Genomic DNA, 15,659 nt, shown 5'->3' with positions numbered 1-15,659 from the left:
GCCCCTGCTCCACTGCCAAATCTCCTGTCTAGCCCAGCCCTGTTTTCGTCCGCCCAACATGGCAGTACATCGCGTAGCAACTACCTCAAGCATGCAGTCCTCCGCATCGTACACATATCCCCCACACAGCTGGCCATGTATAGATCTACACTGCTATGACACGTTCTCCCCAGTGCATCTGTGTTGACTATCGCGCACCCAATGGCACCTGCGCTCGCGACGCTAGCCTTCTTCCGCTCCCCTACCATGCTGCTTTCAAGAATCCCAAACACAAACCCCACCGTCGCTTTTAACGCTCGACCATGCGACTCTGGTGAGCCCGGGCCTCAGCATTACAATCTATGTCTGAAATGTGATCCAACATGGCAATCTCCCTTAACACCTTCCTCGGTGGTGGCCGGTCGTGTATTGGCCGGACATGCTAGACAAGCAGTAGCCTCGGGCTTTTGATAATGGCGCCATCTTCATCCGACAGCGATCCGATGTTTCTCTCCAGAACCCAGTGTTATGATCTCGGTGTTGGGTAGCTTCTTCCTGACAACACCTTCTTCCACCATCTTCTTCACTTCGTCGACTGCGTGTTGTGCAATCTGTGTCAACTTGACTGCCCAGCCTCGATTGTCCTTGTCTGCATCGTGGGCAGAGATCCATGCTTTGGCATAAAGACTCTTGGCAATCTCAGTGCCACCGGGACTTCCAGCAGATATGTTGCCTCCCAGCCACCAAGGGTTCTCCACGCAGTCGAAAGAATGCAGAAGCGCTGTGAGTGGAAGGGCAGATTCCGAGACAAGGTACGAGCTTGCGTAGGGACGAATCACGTCGTATGACACACCGTGAGGCGAATAGATGACGGACAAAGTCTTCTCACGATCATTGTAGGGCGACGGCACTATTGTACGAGGTGATGAGGCAATGGTCATAGGGGATCCTGGTGAGGGGGGCGGGCTCATGGGCAGGTCGATATAGTGCATTGGACTAAGCGATGAGAGCACAGTACACGGAGGCCGATATGTTATTCCAATGGCGTGGTGTACTTTGGATAGGTCTCGTTTCGCTGGAATCCAAGTTACGGTTATCTCACCACACGTCCCTCGAGGAGACGGTGGCGGTATTACTACACGGTGTATAGACCGACCATCGCCCTCGACGTATTTTGGTAGAGCATGTACAAGGTTGGGACGGAAGTGTTTCCACGACCGAATCTTTTTGGCTGCAGATGGGATGGCTAGAATAGTCGTCTCCGAATCTGGTGGAAGTTGGCGCAATGTGGCTTCATGGCAGTGGTCCGGCTTGTCTTGAGATATAAGCACGAGATCGGGTTCGCGGTCAAGGTCTTTGAGGCTCGATATGGAAGGTTTTGCTCTTTGCTCAGAATGCGAGAAGATGGAGTTTAGGATGATTGACGGCCCTGACAGCCAGGCTATCCAGAAAATAGATTAGCACGTGTTTACAGACTGTCATCTCATGCACGATCGAAGACGCGATCCTCAAAGACTTACGGTCAACCAGAATCGTGAAGGAGCCTGGGAACAACCCTGGTGACGATAGTGGGGCTGCGGGTGGATCAAAGGTAAGGAGAAAGGAAGTGTCTCCATTCAACGACTCGACGGAGAGTGCCATGCTAGCGGAAGACAAGTGCAAGACAATGTCGGCAAAGCGCACGACGATGCAACGGCAACGTAAGACATGTGAGGAGAGGGAGACGAGGCAACAAGGTACGGCGATGCCGTGTCAGTCTGTGATGCCCTTGTCCATGATGATTATGGGCGTGCGCCATCGCCTTGGAACGGCCGCAGAAGCAAATGCTTTGGAAGGTTGACGCGAGCGTGGTTAGGTGCAGACGAGCACCGGGGGGAAACAGCAGGTGCAGACGAGACGCATGTGACGCGTTTGGAAAGCGATAGCAAGACGGTGCTCCTGTCACTCAACAATTGCCACCCCCGGCGCGTCAAAAGCTCGTCGTCGCGTGCTGCGTGTGTCTTGTTCGTTCCTCCTTCCCGTCTTCCTTGACGCTTCCCACCACCGCATCCTCGACCCAAAGCTCGCCGCAGGAAATGTGGTAGATGCAGCTCCCTGCAACCAAGTGCAGCACTTTCCTGGTCCTGCCGGCCGAAACTGGATCTAGCTCGGCATTCGAAGAGCAAAAATCTTCATGGCGCCGTAGCCGATGTGCTGCTGAAGAGTCCGAGCAATAGTTCGCATTGGTCAAAATTTCTTGCATGCACGGGACTTGAGCTGTGAGAAGGCTTCTGCGCCGTCTAGCTGATTATGAGTCGCCTTGATCACGGCTACGTCTGATTGGAGCGCACAAATCCCCATTCAAGCGGTAGGTCATTGGGCAGCACGAAGAGCTCCAAGCTATCTTCTTCGCCTCAGCTCCAGGGCAGCCGTCTGATTGCTCATCCGCTCGAGCTGGTTGTGGCGATACAGCTCTCCTCTGACGGCAGCAGTGCACTCGCATTGCTTCTTCTTCCATGGTTCAATCGTGATTCTTGAACACAGCCACTACTTGATCACTTTCTCTCCAGCCCCGCCGCTGTTCCCAGCTGCCCCGCATTCAGTTACGTCTATCCGCAGTAGCAGCAACTTCAGCCCAGAGCTTCCTCGTCAACCCGCCGTAGTCACCACACCAGCCTCTACCGACACTGTAACCTTCTCCCCAAGCTGCGCAAGCTCCGGTAGAGCTTCTCTGTCCTAGCGCCCAGCTTTTTCGCGTGCCATTGCTTCGTTGGGAAGCTTCTGCCATTGATGCTTGCAGCCATGCCTCCCTCGCGCGCAGCACCGCTGACGAGCTCCTTCTCCGTCAGCGACGAGAACAATGTCGTTGTCTGCCCGCTGCGCAACCATGACAGCTCCGCCTGTCGCAAGCGCTGCACTGGCGTAAGTCCTCACCATCGTTCTTTCACGTTATGGCAAGCTTCCAGAGCTTCCAGAGCTCCCAGGTGCAGACTAACACGCCATGCGTAGGAGAAGCGCTTTCGGTCCATGCAAGAGCACATCCGCCGTGCCCACCCGGAGCATTATATCTCCAAGTTACCGGCAACTGAGGTAAGCTTGTCCCTGCTCAAGACCGTGCAAACCTCTTGCTGACGCGGCATTCCTACTTGTAGGAGAGCTTCATGTTGATGGTGAACACACCACCACAAGAACGACCCCCACCTCCACCCGCAACGACCTCAGCAGCACCCCAGCAGACGTACGATTATGGCGGAAACGAACATAACTCCTTCTTCGAGACCGACTTCGGTACCAATAACATTCGCACATCGGATGAGATGCGACGGCCATCGCTCCTACCCGCTGCAACCGCTGCAGCTGCCCTGGCCTCGTTACACAACCATCGTGCCGAGTACGACTGGGACTCAGATCCGGTATGAAGCCGCTCTGCAGCTTCCCTGCATAAGACCGAGCTAACAACTGCTGTGAACAGGACGCAGCATCCGACCCGGACTCGAAAAACTACAGACCTCGCGCACGATTCGCTCCTACCACCATAGAGCAACACGTTAATGCCGAGGAACCTTACTATACTTCCAATTCTATACAACAAGAGTTGCTTCCTTCCTCCCTCGCCCGCTCGCCCCCCGGGCGCTCCTCAACACTGCCACCAGGCGTTCACTCTCTCAAACCGAACAGACCTCGCAAGTCATCTATAGGTCAGAATGCTCGTAGGGGAAAGCATGAGCGGCAGAAGTCAAAGGACTACTCCCGTAGGCTGAGCTACGACAGGAAAGCTTACTCAGCTGAGCCGGCAACAGCTGCGGCCATCATGGGTAAACGATGGGAAGACTTGATTGACGCTGCAGCTTCGGCCACAGAAGAGGATAGTCGAGATCTTACACCGGTTGGTATCACACTCTAGTATCCCATCTCGTCTAACATGAACAGGTCCCACAATCGCCAAATCAATCTCCTCACATGATGAACAACCGAACCTCTCTACCTCCCTTTAACTTTGCTTCACAACTTCAGTCATACACCGCATCACCATTGAACAACGCCTTGACGCCTCCGCCGCCTGATATGTCGGATCTCCAGCCTTTCCCTTCCGTGGAGTCGTCCATTGAATCAGCCATGTCCGGTCAAACTTTCCATATGCCCTCCCAGGGTCTATCTGATTCTTCTCCTAGCTCTCTTTTCCCTGTGCAAATATACTGCGCTGCATGTCGGAAACTTTCCATATTGCGCGACAGTTATGCATGTTCCGAATGCATCTGCGGCCTTTGTCAAGAGTGTGTCGATGTACTTGTCAGTGAGCACAACCGCGGTCGGGTGCCGACGTGTCCGCGATGCAGCACTATTGGAGCCAAGTTTAAACCCTTCCAGCTCGATATAAGATGAAGCAAGGTTAAACATGGCGTTTTGGGCATTACATCATAGTAAGGCGTTTGTTTTTGCGTACCCCAGACTTTCCCTTGGCCTTGTGCCTGTTTTCCGGCCCGTTTCCAAGTATTGTTAGCTCCACGAGCCACATGGGCGTTCAAATATTTTGTTTTGGGAGGCTCATTACGGATAGACTGCTCGAAAAGCAAGTCGGAGTTTTGATTTGGTTGTTGTTACGAGGAGACCAATTAGATATTGTTCCCCCATGTAGAGTTCGCAGAGATAGATTTACCTGCGAATGCAACCCCTGCGTGTACCTACGCCTCAAGCGTTTCTATCTTTGACACTCAGGTTTACTGTTGCACTAATCTCCCTTTCGGCGCACATTGTGCATCTGGTTCCGCCTTCATTCCGCACTCCTGTTAATACCGTCCTAGGTGTCAGCATCAATAGTGCTTGTAAAGGCCTTCTCTGGGACCGATTCGGCACCAGTTCGGCAGGGGTAAGATGCGGTGAATGAACCACGGTTTGGTTGAAGACTCAGTGGACGTCAGAGGTGTCAGCCGGTGGAGCACTGGAGACTCCCGTCGTTGCCGGATGCAACACTACTCGAACCGACTGTTTACCACCTGATTCAAGTCCGAAGCGGTCTAGGTGGCCAGAACTCTTGATAGACAGGAACACGAGGTGGAGATTGCAAACCATCTCAACAGTTGAAACCGGGGAGTTTCCCATGTGGTGGAGGACGTTAAGTGTCTATTTTGGCAGTTGTCGCTGCAGGGGCAGGAACCATGTGGATAATTGGGTGAGAGAAAAGGCATTGGTTCCGGCAAGTAAACGGACGTGGCGCCGTCGTTACGATGCAAAGGGGGCCGCGGCGCGGAGCAATGGCCGACTTGTAAAGGCGACCGGATATGTTTCGTTCTGCCTACCTGCACAGAGTGCGCCGATACACCCCATCATCGATTGTTCGCTAGATCTGGGCTCGCGCTGATCCAGAGGGCTGGTGCGAGGGAGGGCGGGAGAAGGTTGCCCGGGTGAAAATGGGCTCGTGACACTTGTGGGAGGCTGGATGGAAACGTCTCATGACTGCCTCGACGTTGTTTCCTGCTGTCAGCGACTTCGCCTGCGCCCGTTTTTGCCCACATACGCCAATCACAATAGCATAGATTCGTCGCAGCAGATTAAAGCCGGCAAAGCACATATGGCGGTGTAGTCCGTGATTGTCCGTTTTGGCCAGCGGGAAAAAAAAGCCAAGCCTCTCTCCTTTTACCCCGCTGTGCAGCCAATCGCTTTACTTGACCGTAACAACATAACATGTCCTGCCGCTGTTCTAACGCCAGGTGTTTCCGGGGACTCATCGGCGCTGGGCATGGGATTGCGATTCCTTTGATCGGCGTTGCAGGAAGCTTGCTCGCAATCAGGGAAACCGTCATAGAAAAGCCCATAACGTCTTTCCCATATTAGCGAAAGCCAGCTGCCCGTCGCCCCACGGCACCTCGGGAATACCCAGCTGCCATGTGACTCCCTTGCTACTACGTAAATTGGGCCAGGAACAGACACAGTGTAATGGCGATCAGCAATAGCTAGCGCAGGGTCTGGCCTTGCATCGTCAACTAACGTACCCACATACCACGAATATGCCGGTCTAGACGCACGCTCGTTCTGTGGTTTGCATGGAACCCGTGGTTTGAAACTACTGCGCGTGTTTATTGATAGTTGGGTTGTTGCGGCTATGAGAGTCGCGCGTATTGGGTTAGCCCTAGGTGGCGCCCGGCCCCCTGACGTGGTGTGCTGGGGCTGTAGTCTGCATTGGGATTGCTGTTATGCGTTGGGTATGTGAGTGTGTGTGTGGTGGGGGAAAGGGTATTTAGAGTGGTCGTGTGCCTCGCCTTTGTTGGCGCATTTTCCGTTGGGATATTACTACCGTTTGTTTGTCCATATACCATCGTGGTTGCTTCCTTTTTGCCTGTCCATCGTAATAACCTACACTGGCTTACCTATCGACTGGATACATGCAAATACTCGGGTCTCGACATCACCACTACCATATTCCAACTACCTGACATACCAAACCACTGCGACCATCTACATCTTCACTCAAAATCATCACAAAAACTCACGACCATCACCCAAGATGCCTATCTTCCGTACCCTGACTACCAAACTCAAAACCTCTCTGTCTTCCTCCCCGGATTCTTCACCAGAACAATCACCTACTTCACCCCAAGTTTCCTCCTTTGAGAAGGTCAACGGACGCAAAGAAACGAGTGTTAGCGGTGCCGTGAAGAGGCCTGAAGTGCAAGCTAGAGCCGACTCGTACATGACGCAATCGAGCAATGCAAGCAACGAGAGTGTAGAAGAAAAGAAACAGCGAAGGATGAGCCGATTCAGGGAAGAACTAGACTTTGAGGCTGAGGACTGAATGAGGATGTGAGAAAGTAACAAGGAGTGCGGTGTCATCAAATGTATGTTGCTGTCATTCATCTTCTCTGAGATATCATGCTAATCTCAAGTCAAGCTTATGCTGCTTCTGGGTCTGCTGTACCCTCCGCATTGCCATCGCTTTGGACTGGTGTGCCTGTCCTGCTCGCACTACCACTCTTGGGCGGACCTCTTGGCGGACCGCCAGCCTTCGGAGGCGGAGGGACACCACTGGTCTTCTTTGGTGCATAATCTTGCTCTAGACTCTTCTGCTCGCCTTCTTTGAAGTAGTCGTCCAGGACACCACCACCGCCATCTGCGGGGCTAGCCACATGGTGCGCTCTGCCTTTCCTCTTTGGAGGCGGCACCGTGCCCTGAGGCGGTGGAGAGACCGACGGTAGCGCCATATTGGCTGGTACAAACAATTCAGCCGGTGCACCCTGGGGCTGAACAGCAGAGAAATCAGCGGTGCCCGTCAAAGGGCGTTTCTCGTCGAACGAGGTAGCCCCACTAGCATCGCCCGTGGAGAAGAACGTCTCCCCAGGCGCTGGCGGCGGCTCGTCCAGCCCCGCTGGAATACGATGCAAAGCCCCAAAGCCCAGAACACAGCCCAACGCACCCTCACCGCCCCAGTTACGTGTTGGCGTGATGGTAACAGGTCGGGTGACGTTGTATTCATGGTTATACACGTATAGTCTCAACGGCCTGTTCATGAAGTCTTCAACAAGCTCACCCAAGCCGGATTCGCCGCGCACAAGCCCTTCGGGACTGCCGATGACGTAATCACCGTAGGGTAGCAACCCCGCGGCATCAGCGGGTGAATTGGGAGCTACGTCTAGGATGTGCCAGACGTCTTCTGCGATGGCAAGTGGGGACCATTGCAGGGAGATGCCTAGTGTAGGCTGGTTTGCGGGGATCTGTAGATAGACTTCCCGGATCTTTTGGCCCTGCAGAGGGTGTTAGACCCGTAGATATGAAACGAAATAACCATGTGAAATCAACTTTGAGGACTAGTCTGTGTCTTTGTTGTCGTGCAGTGAGAAAGTGGGCAATGCGTGATAACACGTATCATGGTACGCAGAAGGGGCAATCCAGACCTACCTTCGCACTGAATACGCCCAGACTAATTGTTGTGCCAGCACAGTTCCGTACCTCTGTCGCAAAGAGGCTTGGGTCGGGGTTATCCTGTTTGCAAAGTCAGTTCAACATTCTCCAATTCCACTTAGTTTCGGCCATCTCATGTTCGTCTTGCAACCTCTCACACCCATTTCGTAGTTTTCCTGACTCTCCAGCTCTTTCGTTTCCTGTGCTGCCGCCCTTGAATCAGACGGAATCATACATACAATAGTTCGCCCATTGATTCCAATGACAAAATCAAACCATGGCTCTAGAGGTACTTCTGGATTGGCATTTCTCAGCACCTGGAATCCGTATGCGCCATTGGTAGCAGACTGCTGCTCCTCGTTGAGGGGTGCAGCGTCTAATCGCGATATGAAGCGATTTAGCGCCCCGAACATAGACATTATGAGAGGCTGTGATATTGGTTTCCCCTCTAGAGAGTGATCATATGAAGATGACGGAGAAGAAGTTGTGGTGGTGGAGGTGTCGTTGTTGATGACTTGGAGGTTTTGGAAGGTGGCCATAGCTCAGGATCTGCGGCACGCTAGCGGGCGCTGCGCTGCAGTGAGTGCTTGTACAGGACGTGAGACAGGTTGCTATAGCTCAAAATCGAGTCAAAGATAAATTTTCCTCTTTGAACTGTCCGCAGTCAGTCAAATGTATACATTTCACGTCGTAAAGTAACCTGAATCTGAATAGGCAGTCGCGTTGGTCAAGACTAACCCGAAATAGTAACGCGTATCAGGATTGCTCTCACCCATCCATACCGTTTGCTTGCTTTACTCGTCATCAACATATCTTCTAAACTGATCCTCGTCTTTTGTGTGATTGTGAGGAAATAACGACCTTTACGGGATTACACACTGCGCTCACTATAGTCATGAGTGAAAAACCGGATGAGAAAGGCGTGGACCAGTGGTCGCGTGTCGAGCAATTTCCTGAACACTTAAAGAAGTATGGCTCATCTTCTACCGAATTCGCGAAACCTAGCAGCTAATACTAGTAGGTACTGGCATCAACGGTTCAAGATCTGGGAAAAGTACGACCAAGGCATATGGATGACTGAAGACGCATGGTTCGGCGTGACTCTAGAACCCATCGCCAACAAGATCGCAGCCCACATCGCAGAGTCTGCGCCCAAGGATAAGACCGTCATTGTCGACGCGTTTGCGGGTGTCGGTGGTAATGCCATAGCATTAGCGCGTTCAGGTCGCTGGGAACGCGTCTTCGCCATCGAGAAAGACGCCAAGACCTTGAAGTGCGCAAAGCACAATGCTGAGATCTATGGTGTGAGCAATAAGATCTTTTGGCTCAACGCAGATTGCTTCACTGCCATTAACAGATTCTCTGGACAGAGCAATGTTGTCGTGTTCGCTAGCCCGCCATGGGGAGGTTCGTATAATCAGAGCACCGACATGCGAAATATGCTGACCGACATAGGAACCGAATACGGTGCGGAAGATATCTTTGATCTTAGTAAGATGGAGCCATACAACCTGGAAACACTCTACAAGAGCTTTACGAAGATAAGCAAAGAAGTTGTTCTGTATCTGCCGAGAACGTCCGATCTTAATCAGATTGCGAGATATGGACAAGATGGGAAGAAGTTGGAGGTTGCTCATTATACTGTGATGGGTGCTAGTAAGGTATGATATAGCTAGCCGCCATGAAGCTAGATTCTATACTGATGTTGCGCAGGCACTTTGTGTGTATTTTGGCAATTTTGACTTTGAGATGGAGCAGGAATCATAGTTAGGAGACGAGGGATACAACATGGTAGTCATCAGTTTCGCCTGCCACAACTTCGCAGGGTCGAATTATTCCTCATCTTAGTCTATTTCGGGTATTGCTTTCTCCAACCAAGCACACAAGTCTCGCAGCTCAGCCGCGCCCATGATATGACCCATTCCCTCATATTCTTTTACCGTTACCTTCTCTTTCTCGATACCAAGTTCATACAATCCTTCATAACACAAACGATGGTAACGCTTTGGCACCAATCGATCCCCAGTTCCCCTTGCCAGAAATACCTCCTTACTTTCACTTACATCCTTCGGTAACCCGGCTTGCTCTCTCAGCCTGGGTATCTGTGTTGCCAGAGGAAGGTATCCAGACAAACCGGCCAGTCCCCCAAGTTGCCCAGCGTACTTGGATATCAAGCCAGTTAGAAGCGCCATAGCATGACCCTGTGAGAAACCCCCTAGAATAATTCTTTCCGCAGGGACACCCTGTCTGACGAGATCATCAATCAATGTGGTGATATACGATACTGTTGCCATCATGCCGTCTTCGTCTTCGTCATCTTCGAGCTCAGGCCGCGACGGTGGATATGGAGAGAGGCGTGTGGGGAGATACCAGGCAGTAGTTGCTAGATCGTGGTTTTCTAGCGCATTGGGAATAACCCAAGACATATACGGTAGTTTGCCCGCAGACTGAAATTGGTTGGCGACGTTTGCTAGGCCTTCTGCTTCGTCACCGAGGCCATGGATAAAGACGAAGGCAGCCGACTTGGAGATATCATCTGGTGGAGAAGTAGGCGCAAGTACGATAGGTGGTTTCCTCTCAGGCGCCATGTTTGGTTGCAAAGAAGCGACTTGCAGGTAAGTGTATGCAGTTAGCCTTGAGTGAATCGATCAAGTGGCTACTGTGCCTTGATGGTTGACTCTATGGGATTATATGCTACCAAGGTAGATAGTAGCCGAGGATAGCATGTTCTCAAATACAGCTTTGCACATGTCGGCTGACGTCGAACATGTTGATGACGAGACGGGAAGCAATCCAAGTAGTGTACGTACCCCGCACTGATCATGCAGGTACCGGCGTCTGGACTTTGGGCGCGTCGGCATGTGGATGCATAATTTCCACACCTCCGAAGTCTCCGCAACACGACCCTGCACATTCGACCATTCACGATGCCACACGTTGAGGTGCTCCCGAACTCGACGGCGACCGTCGCACCGGGATGGACGTATGTCGTCGACACGGGCTACGACCCCTCCAAGGTTGCCATCAACCCAAAGAACAAGAAGCGCGCAGCGGCAGCAACGCCAGGCGGTCAGCGCGCCGAGAATGAGCTATCTGCACGACAGCAGACGGCTATAGCGCGACGCATAGCAGAGCTAGAACGCGACAACGACCCCAAACAGCTTATCACGGTGCCTGGAAAGCCGAGCGTGCCCAAGACACAGAATGCAAGGAGGATCATACAGTATCAGCGGCAGATCAAGCATTGGCTCGACGACGAAGAGGCGCAATTGGGACAAGCAACGACGACATCAAGAGGGAGTGTGTCTCAGTCCACAGGAGGAAGAGGAGCAACACAAGCGTCCCGAAGACAGAGCGCCTTCGCTTCCGTGCCCGCGACACCTGCGGAAGCCACCCCAGGACCCGCAGCCATAGCACAAACGCCATCACGACTCGAAGACGCGAATGCTGACGATGCGCTACTCTCCATCGACGACTCTATACCTGCACCAATCAACCCCGCCGAGCTTGAGGCACTGCTTGCCGCACCGCCGCTCTCGTACGCTGCAAGCCACGCAGCGCCTCCTCCAGCTGGCGGTCCACCGCAGAGACAGTTCTGCGATAACTGTGGATATTGGGGGCAGATCAAGTGTCGCAAGTGTGGCGCGCGCGTGTGTGGATTGGAGTGCAAAGACGCGCATGAGGCTACAAGGTGCTTGAAATGGGCATGAGAAGAGGCAGCAAATAAACATGGCATTGCGTGGCGTGAAGATGCCTTATGCTACCCCATACATTTTGAGAACAATCTGCGCAGCCTCCGTGCTCAGTATACGAATTCTTCTCTTACCAGCTTCTCGCTCAGCTTCCAAAGCTTCTCTGGATCTTCCGGGTTCTTCGCTGTCGGCTGCACTTCCTGTGGCGCCACGTTTCCATCGTTGAGGAAGGCACCGTTATAGTTATCCAGTCTTGTGTCGAAGGCAGCGACAACATGGGTAGCCGCACACTCATCGAGCGACTTGATGTCAAAACCACGCGCCCAGCCGATCGCTTTATCCTTGGCCGCTGTGTACTCGTCAGACAGTCATTTACGGTGATTTTCAACGTCTTCTACGTACCCACACTCTTCATGTCTTCATCATCGAACTTCTCAGCAAGAGATGTTCCCAACGCCACTCCCGGGTGCAGACTGTAAGCTCTCAGTCCCTTTGACCCTAGTTTCTCGGCCAACGCATACGAAAACAATATATTCGCTGTCTTGCTCTGACCGTAGGCTTCCCACTGGTCATACACCTTGCCATTCTGAAAATTTGCGTCTTCAAAACGAACGCCGCTGAAGCGATGGCCGTCGCTAGCCACATTGACAACTCTTGGTGCTTTGGAAGCAAGGAGCTTGGACATGATGAGATTGGTGAAGAGGAAATGTCCGACGTGGTTGCATCCGAATTGGCTCTCGATGCCTTCAGCTGTGGTGCGGTAAGGGCCCGCCATCGTGCCTGCTGAATTGACGAGGATGTCGATGTTGGACTCTGGGTATGCTAAAACTTCTTTTGCGGCTTCGCGGATCTGCTTTTGTGAGGCAAGATCCAAGGCTAGAATACGCACTTCAACGTTGGCACTCGCTGGGTTGGACCTGATCTTGTCGGCTGTGACTTGGACTTTGGATGGCGAACGACCAGCGAGGATGAGAAGAGCGGGTTTGTGTTTTGCAACCTCCTCTACGAAAGTTGCTCCTAGGCCACCTTGCGTCACACCGGTAGTAATAACAATCTTGCCAGCTATGTTGGATGCATTGTCCACTGCGATGGTCGAGGCAAGCGCATTCTGTCGATTGTATGGTAGTGGTGAAGCCATTTTCGTACGCAGTGAATGATATGTTGAAGAACTTCGTGCAGTCGTAGGTAGACAATTGGTATTGTAAACGCTGTTACTAGTATTTCTTTCACGCAAGGACACTTTCTTATATATTCCAACAATCAGCAACCAGCCAAGAAATGCACATCCCTCCAAGTAAGAGCTAACGTCAATACAGACGAGGACACTTTTGATATGATCCTGTTTGAGCTTAACTCCGTCGTAGTTCCGCTTCTCCATTCAGGATCCGATTTTCGTCGGAACACGAATATTACAAACGAATTTCTTGAGTCCGTGTGATCATTTGAATTTTTCTGAAGCATCTTAGTGTTAACAATTGAAAGATAAAACAGTCATATGTGGCTGGCGCAAGAGTAGTCGTCAATGTAGTGTTGCTGAGTATTGAGGTGACGTCATAGTCGTCAAGATACCTAAGCATTCCATCCCGACCCTACATCTCTGTATTCTTATAATACACACTCTCCTCTCGGTCCTTTAGTCCCAATAACACTGGAAACATTGTAAATGCAAACCCTGTCGCAACAGCAAAGTACACTACCACTGCTACACCGTCCAGACCCTGCTCTTTCTGAGCTTTTAGTCCGTCCTTCCAAACATCCCACACTGCAGAGGTGAAGATACGAAGTTAGTGAATGTCGCACATGCATTTCGTACAGGCATAACGTACCATATGCTGACATGCCTGCTACGAAGCTCGCTACAGCTAAGCTTATCAGTTCGTAAGGAGCTTCCACTAACGTTAGGGACGTCAGAGAGCTCTGCCATACAAGGCGCTCTCGGGCGTTATAGTACTGGACGCCATTGGAGAGCCATCTCCGAAAGGATCTCGCATCGCGGATGACGCCAACTTCGCGTTGTTGGATGAGGGTGAAGAATGTGGCGAGCAGGGAGAGCATAGTGCTAACGATGAAGCTTGCGCGTGCGACGAATATGGTCTCCTCTAGGACAGGGAGGGAGAGTGCCTGAAGAGCTAAAGTTGCTAAGAGGGCGCCCTTGAAGTGTCCATATCAGCTTTCAGCACATCCAATGCTGAGCTGCTCACTCATGTGGTCTCCATGTCTTAGTTGAAAATAGGTATACATACCACCAACGTGACTAGCTTGAACTGCTTCAACTTCGCATCCCGCATCTCAAGTACCTGCTCGTCTTGTCCGTCGTTGATCAAATTCTCCAGCACTTCGAGGTCTTTGCAATCAAAAAGAAGCCATATACGCCACATGTACCACGGCCCGTATCGCGCGCGTGCATATTCGTTGTCCACCCACCCTCGGAGAGGCTGGAAGCCATTAACAGCATATCGTGGTGCGAGGAGAACCCGTGCAGCCGTTCGTGCAGGGGTGCCTAATGCACTGAAAACCTCTGCTCCGGACATTCGACGGACGGAAGGGAAGACGAAGTGAACCCCAACATGCTGAATGTCGAGATTGCTACGCGGCGGTTTTATCTAAGTAGCTGGAGATTCGACAAGGGGTATCGGAACCGATCGATTTCTTGGGGAAGGCGTTGGCCCCCAGCGTCAACGTCCCGCAATTCTTCGTGTTATTATTGGCCGCCAATGGCAACCTTGCACAGTATGATTCAAGGAAAGCCATAGAGCGAACGTGGGCGCCTTGTAATTACCCGTAGAGAGTGTTCACTGCTACACACACATTGCAACCTAGAGCGACGATGTTAACATCAGCTCATTAATCATAATGATCATACACTCAGTAATACTGACTATGTTTCCGGCCTATGAGATCATCAGCCCGTAGACACGATAACGTTTTTAACATGATCTGAAGTTGTATATGGGAGGATGCATTGCGGAAACGATCTAGGGTATAACTACCAACACATGCGTTTATGGCTCGCTATACTGTCTCTTTCCCACTTTCGACACAGAGTACAGAAGTGACTATGCAGAGCCCGAAGCCTTTGCCTTTTCCTGTTCTTGGAGCTTTCTCCGTGCCGCCAGGATCATCTCTTCTCGCCGTCTTTGCAAGTTTGCTTGCCTTTCACTCTTATCTGCACTCCACGACTTTGTCTTCGGTTGCTCCTCCTGTACGGGTTGGTCGGCCTGACTAAGCTTCGAGGATAGATTGTATCGTGTTATCAGATCTGGATGCGCAGGTCTCGATGGGGCTGGGGCTGCTCGCGCCTGTGTAGGTGCAGTTCGTGGTGTAGGTGTAGGTATTTGGAAGGACGGCGGTGCCTAGACATGTGTTAGCATACGTCGACAGCATCGATAAAGCTCAGGTTGTGAGTCTTACTGTGTCTAAACCCCTCCCGCTCAGCGCCCTCTCTGTTGTCGCCGCGACATTACCACCGTTCCTTTGCAGATCCCATGCAATATCTCGTCTGCTCAACTGCGGCAGCATCTCAGCGACCTGGTCTATTTGCGCAGGACTTACGCGGACTGCAGCGCGGTTCGCCGCAGCTCGCGTGCCTGGGGCCGCCGCCGTGGGTTTCCTTAAGTACCATCGTACAGCGAGGAACGTGACGACGATGAAAACGATGACTTGGGGTACGTTGATGCTCTGCTCCGCCATGACTCCAGTCGCAGTATGAGTCGGGGCTCGTTGAGTCGATGCGCTGTGATTGCGAGTGTACCGAGGTGCGGCGTACGGTGCGTTTGTAAGAATCGAGACCTGCAAGCGGATACCCAAGCGGTGAATTTGTGAGGAGATTATGTTACAGACCCGCTGGTTGAGTCGGACCTTGAGAGCAAACGCGACAACAATTTGACCCTCTTTATGCGCAGTGTTCTGTCAAGTTGATGTGAAGTCGACGGTTTCGGACGAGCCTCGGCGAATCGTGAATCTCCGAAAGGGCTAGATGCAACCGCCCTTAAGCTAGCTGACCGGGATGTTGATCACCCGGGGATGTTGATCACTCACAAATCTCAGCACTCCCACACAAAACACGTGTTATCTCTCCACGTACTCAACCAAAATGGGCGACCGTGAAGCAGCTAT

General features: G+C 52.1%; 10 protein-coding genes across 10 annotated transcripts; 4 read left to right on the top strand and 6 right to left on the bottom strand.

Annotated features, from left to right (window-relative positions):
* Nucleotides 1-464: 464 nt before the first annotated feature.
* On the bottom strand, nucleotides 465-1,620 carry J4E82_002679 (uncharacterized protein; the record flags this gene model as incomplete). The annotated part of the gene is made up of 2 exons (XM_051728977.1): nucleotides 465-1,420; nucleotides 1,500-1,620. 2 exons carry the CDS (start codon nucleotides 1,618-1,620, stop codon nucleotides 465-467), a joined length of 1,077 nt encoding a protein of 358 aa, XP_051591069.1.
* Nucleotides 1,621-2,760: 1,140 nt separating this feature from the next.
* On the top strand, nucleotides 2,761-4,341 carry J4E82_002678 (uncharacterized protein; the record flags this gene model as incomplete). The annotated part of the gene is made up of 5 exons (XM_051728976.1): nucleotides 2,761-2,880; nucleotides 2,968-3,048; nucleotides 3,111-3,371; nucleotides 3,431-3,844; nucleotides 3,889-4,341. 5 exons carry the CDS (start codon nucleotides 2,761-2,763, stop codon nucleotides 4,339-4,341), a joined length of 1,329 nt encoding a protein of 442 aa, XP_051591068.1.
* A 2,119-nt stretch (nucleotides 4,342-6,460) lies between these two features.
* On the top strand, nucleotides 6,461-6,748 carry J4E82_002677 (uncharacterized protein; the record flags this gene model as incomplete). Its single annotated transcript, XM_051728975.1, has 1 exon — nucleotides 6,461-6,748. One exon carries the CDS (start codon nucleotides 6,461-6,463, stop codon nucleotides 6,746-6,748), a length of 288 nt encoding a protein of 95 aa, XP_051591067.1.
* A 97-nt stretch (nucleotides 6,749-6,845) lies between these two features.
* On the bottom strand, nucleotides 6,846-8,270 carry J4E82_002676 (uncharacterized protein; the record flags this gene model as incomplete). Its single annotated transcript, XM_051728974.1, has 3 exons — nucleotides 6,846-7,694; nucleotides 7,849-7,932; nucleotides 8,091-8,270. 3 exons carry the CDS (start codon nucleotides 8,268-8,270, stop codon nucleotides 6,846-6,848), a joined length of 1,113 nt encoding a protein of 370 aa, XP_051591066.1.
* Nucleotides 8,271-8,746: 476 nt separating this feature from the next.
* J4E82_002675 (uncharacterized protein) lies at nucleotides 8,747-9,618 on the top strand (the record flags this gene model as incomplete). The annotated part of the gene is made up of 4 exons (XM_051728973.1): nucleotides 8,747-8,820; nucleotides 8,873-9,258; nucleotides 9,307-9,512; nucleotides 9,565-9,618. 4 exons carry the CDS (start codon nucleotides 8,747-8,749, stop codon nucleotides 9,616-9,618), a joined length of 720 nt encoding a protein of 239 aa, XP_051591065.1.
* Nucleotides 9,619-9,695: 77 nt separating this feature from the next.
* J4E82_002674 (uncharacterized protein) lies at nucleotides 9,696-10,439 on the bottom strand (the record flags this gene model as incomplete). The annotated part of the gene is made up of 1 exon (XM_051728972.1): nucleotides 9,696-10,439. One exon carries the CDS (start codon nucleotides 10,437-10,439, stop codon nucleotides 9,696-9,698), a length of 744 nt encoding a protein of 247 aa, XP_051591064.1.
* Nucleotides 10,440-10,778: 339 nt separating this feature from the next.
* On the top strand, nucleotides 10,779-11,561 carry J4E82_002673 (uncharacterized protein; the record flags this gene model as incomplete). The annotated part of the gene is made up of 1 exon (XM_051728971.1): nucleotides 10,779-11,561. One exon carries the CDS (start codon nucleotides 10,779-10,781, stop codon nucleotides 11,559-11,561), a length of 783 nt encoding a protein of 260 aa, XP_051591063.1.
* A 92-nt stretch (nucleotides 11,562-11,653) lies between these two features.
* On the bottom strand, nucleotides 11,654-12,681 carry J4E82_002672 (uncharacterized protein; the record flags this gene model as incomplete). The annotated part of the gene is made up of 2 exons (XM_051728970.1): nucleotides 11,654-11,892; nucleotides 11,946-12,681. The coding sequence occupies 2 exons, from the start codon at nucleotides 12,679-12,681 to the stop codon at nucleotides 11,654-11,656; spliced, it is 975 nt and encodes a 324-aa protein (XP_051591062.1).
* A 495-nt stretch (nucleotides 12,682-13,176) lies between these two features.
* J4E82_002671 (uncharacterized protein) lies at nucleotides 13,177-14,074 on the bottom strand (the record flags this gene model as incomplete). The annotated part of the gene is made up of 4 exons (XM_051728969.1): nucleotides 13,177-13,191; nucleotides 13,241-13,305; nucleotides 13,370-13,694; nucleotides 13,787-14,074. The coding sequence occupies 4 exons, from the start codon at nucleotides 14,072-14,074 to the stop codon at nucleotides 13,177-13,179; spliced, it is 693 nt and encodes a 230-aa protein (XP_051591061.1).
* A 525-nt stretch (nucleotides 14,075-14,599) lies between these two features.
* Nucleotides 14,600-15,233, bottom strand: J4E82_002670 (uncharacterized protein; the record flags this gene model as incomplete). Its single annotated transcript, XM_051728968.1, has 2 exons — nucleotides 14,600-14,896; nucleotides 14,955-15,233. The coding sequence occupies 2 exons, from the start codon at nucleotides 15,231-15,233 to the stop codon at nucleotides 14,600-14,602; spliced, it is 576 nt and encodes a 191-aa protein (XP_051591060.1).
* Nucleotides 15,234-15,659: the final 426 nt, after the last annotated feature.

Source organism: Alternaria postmessia, assembly GCF_024291825.1.
Source record: "Alternaria postmessia strain BMP 2775 chromosome Unknown scaffold_11, whole genome shotgun sequence".
NCBI classification, from domain to species: Eukaryota; Fungi; Ascomycota; class Dothideomycetes; order Pleosporales; family Pleosporaceae; genus Alternaria; species Alternaria postmessia.
The sequence above is the reverse complement of the archived record's forward strand: the minus strand, read 5'-3'. Positions and strand labels throughout refer to the sequence as shown.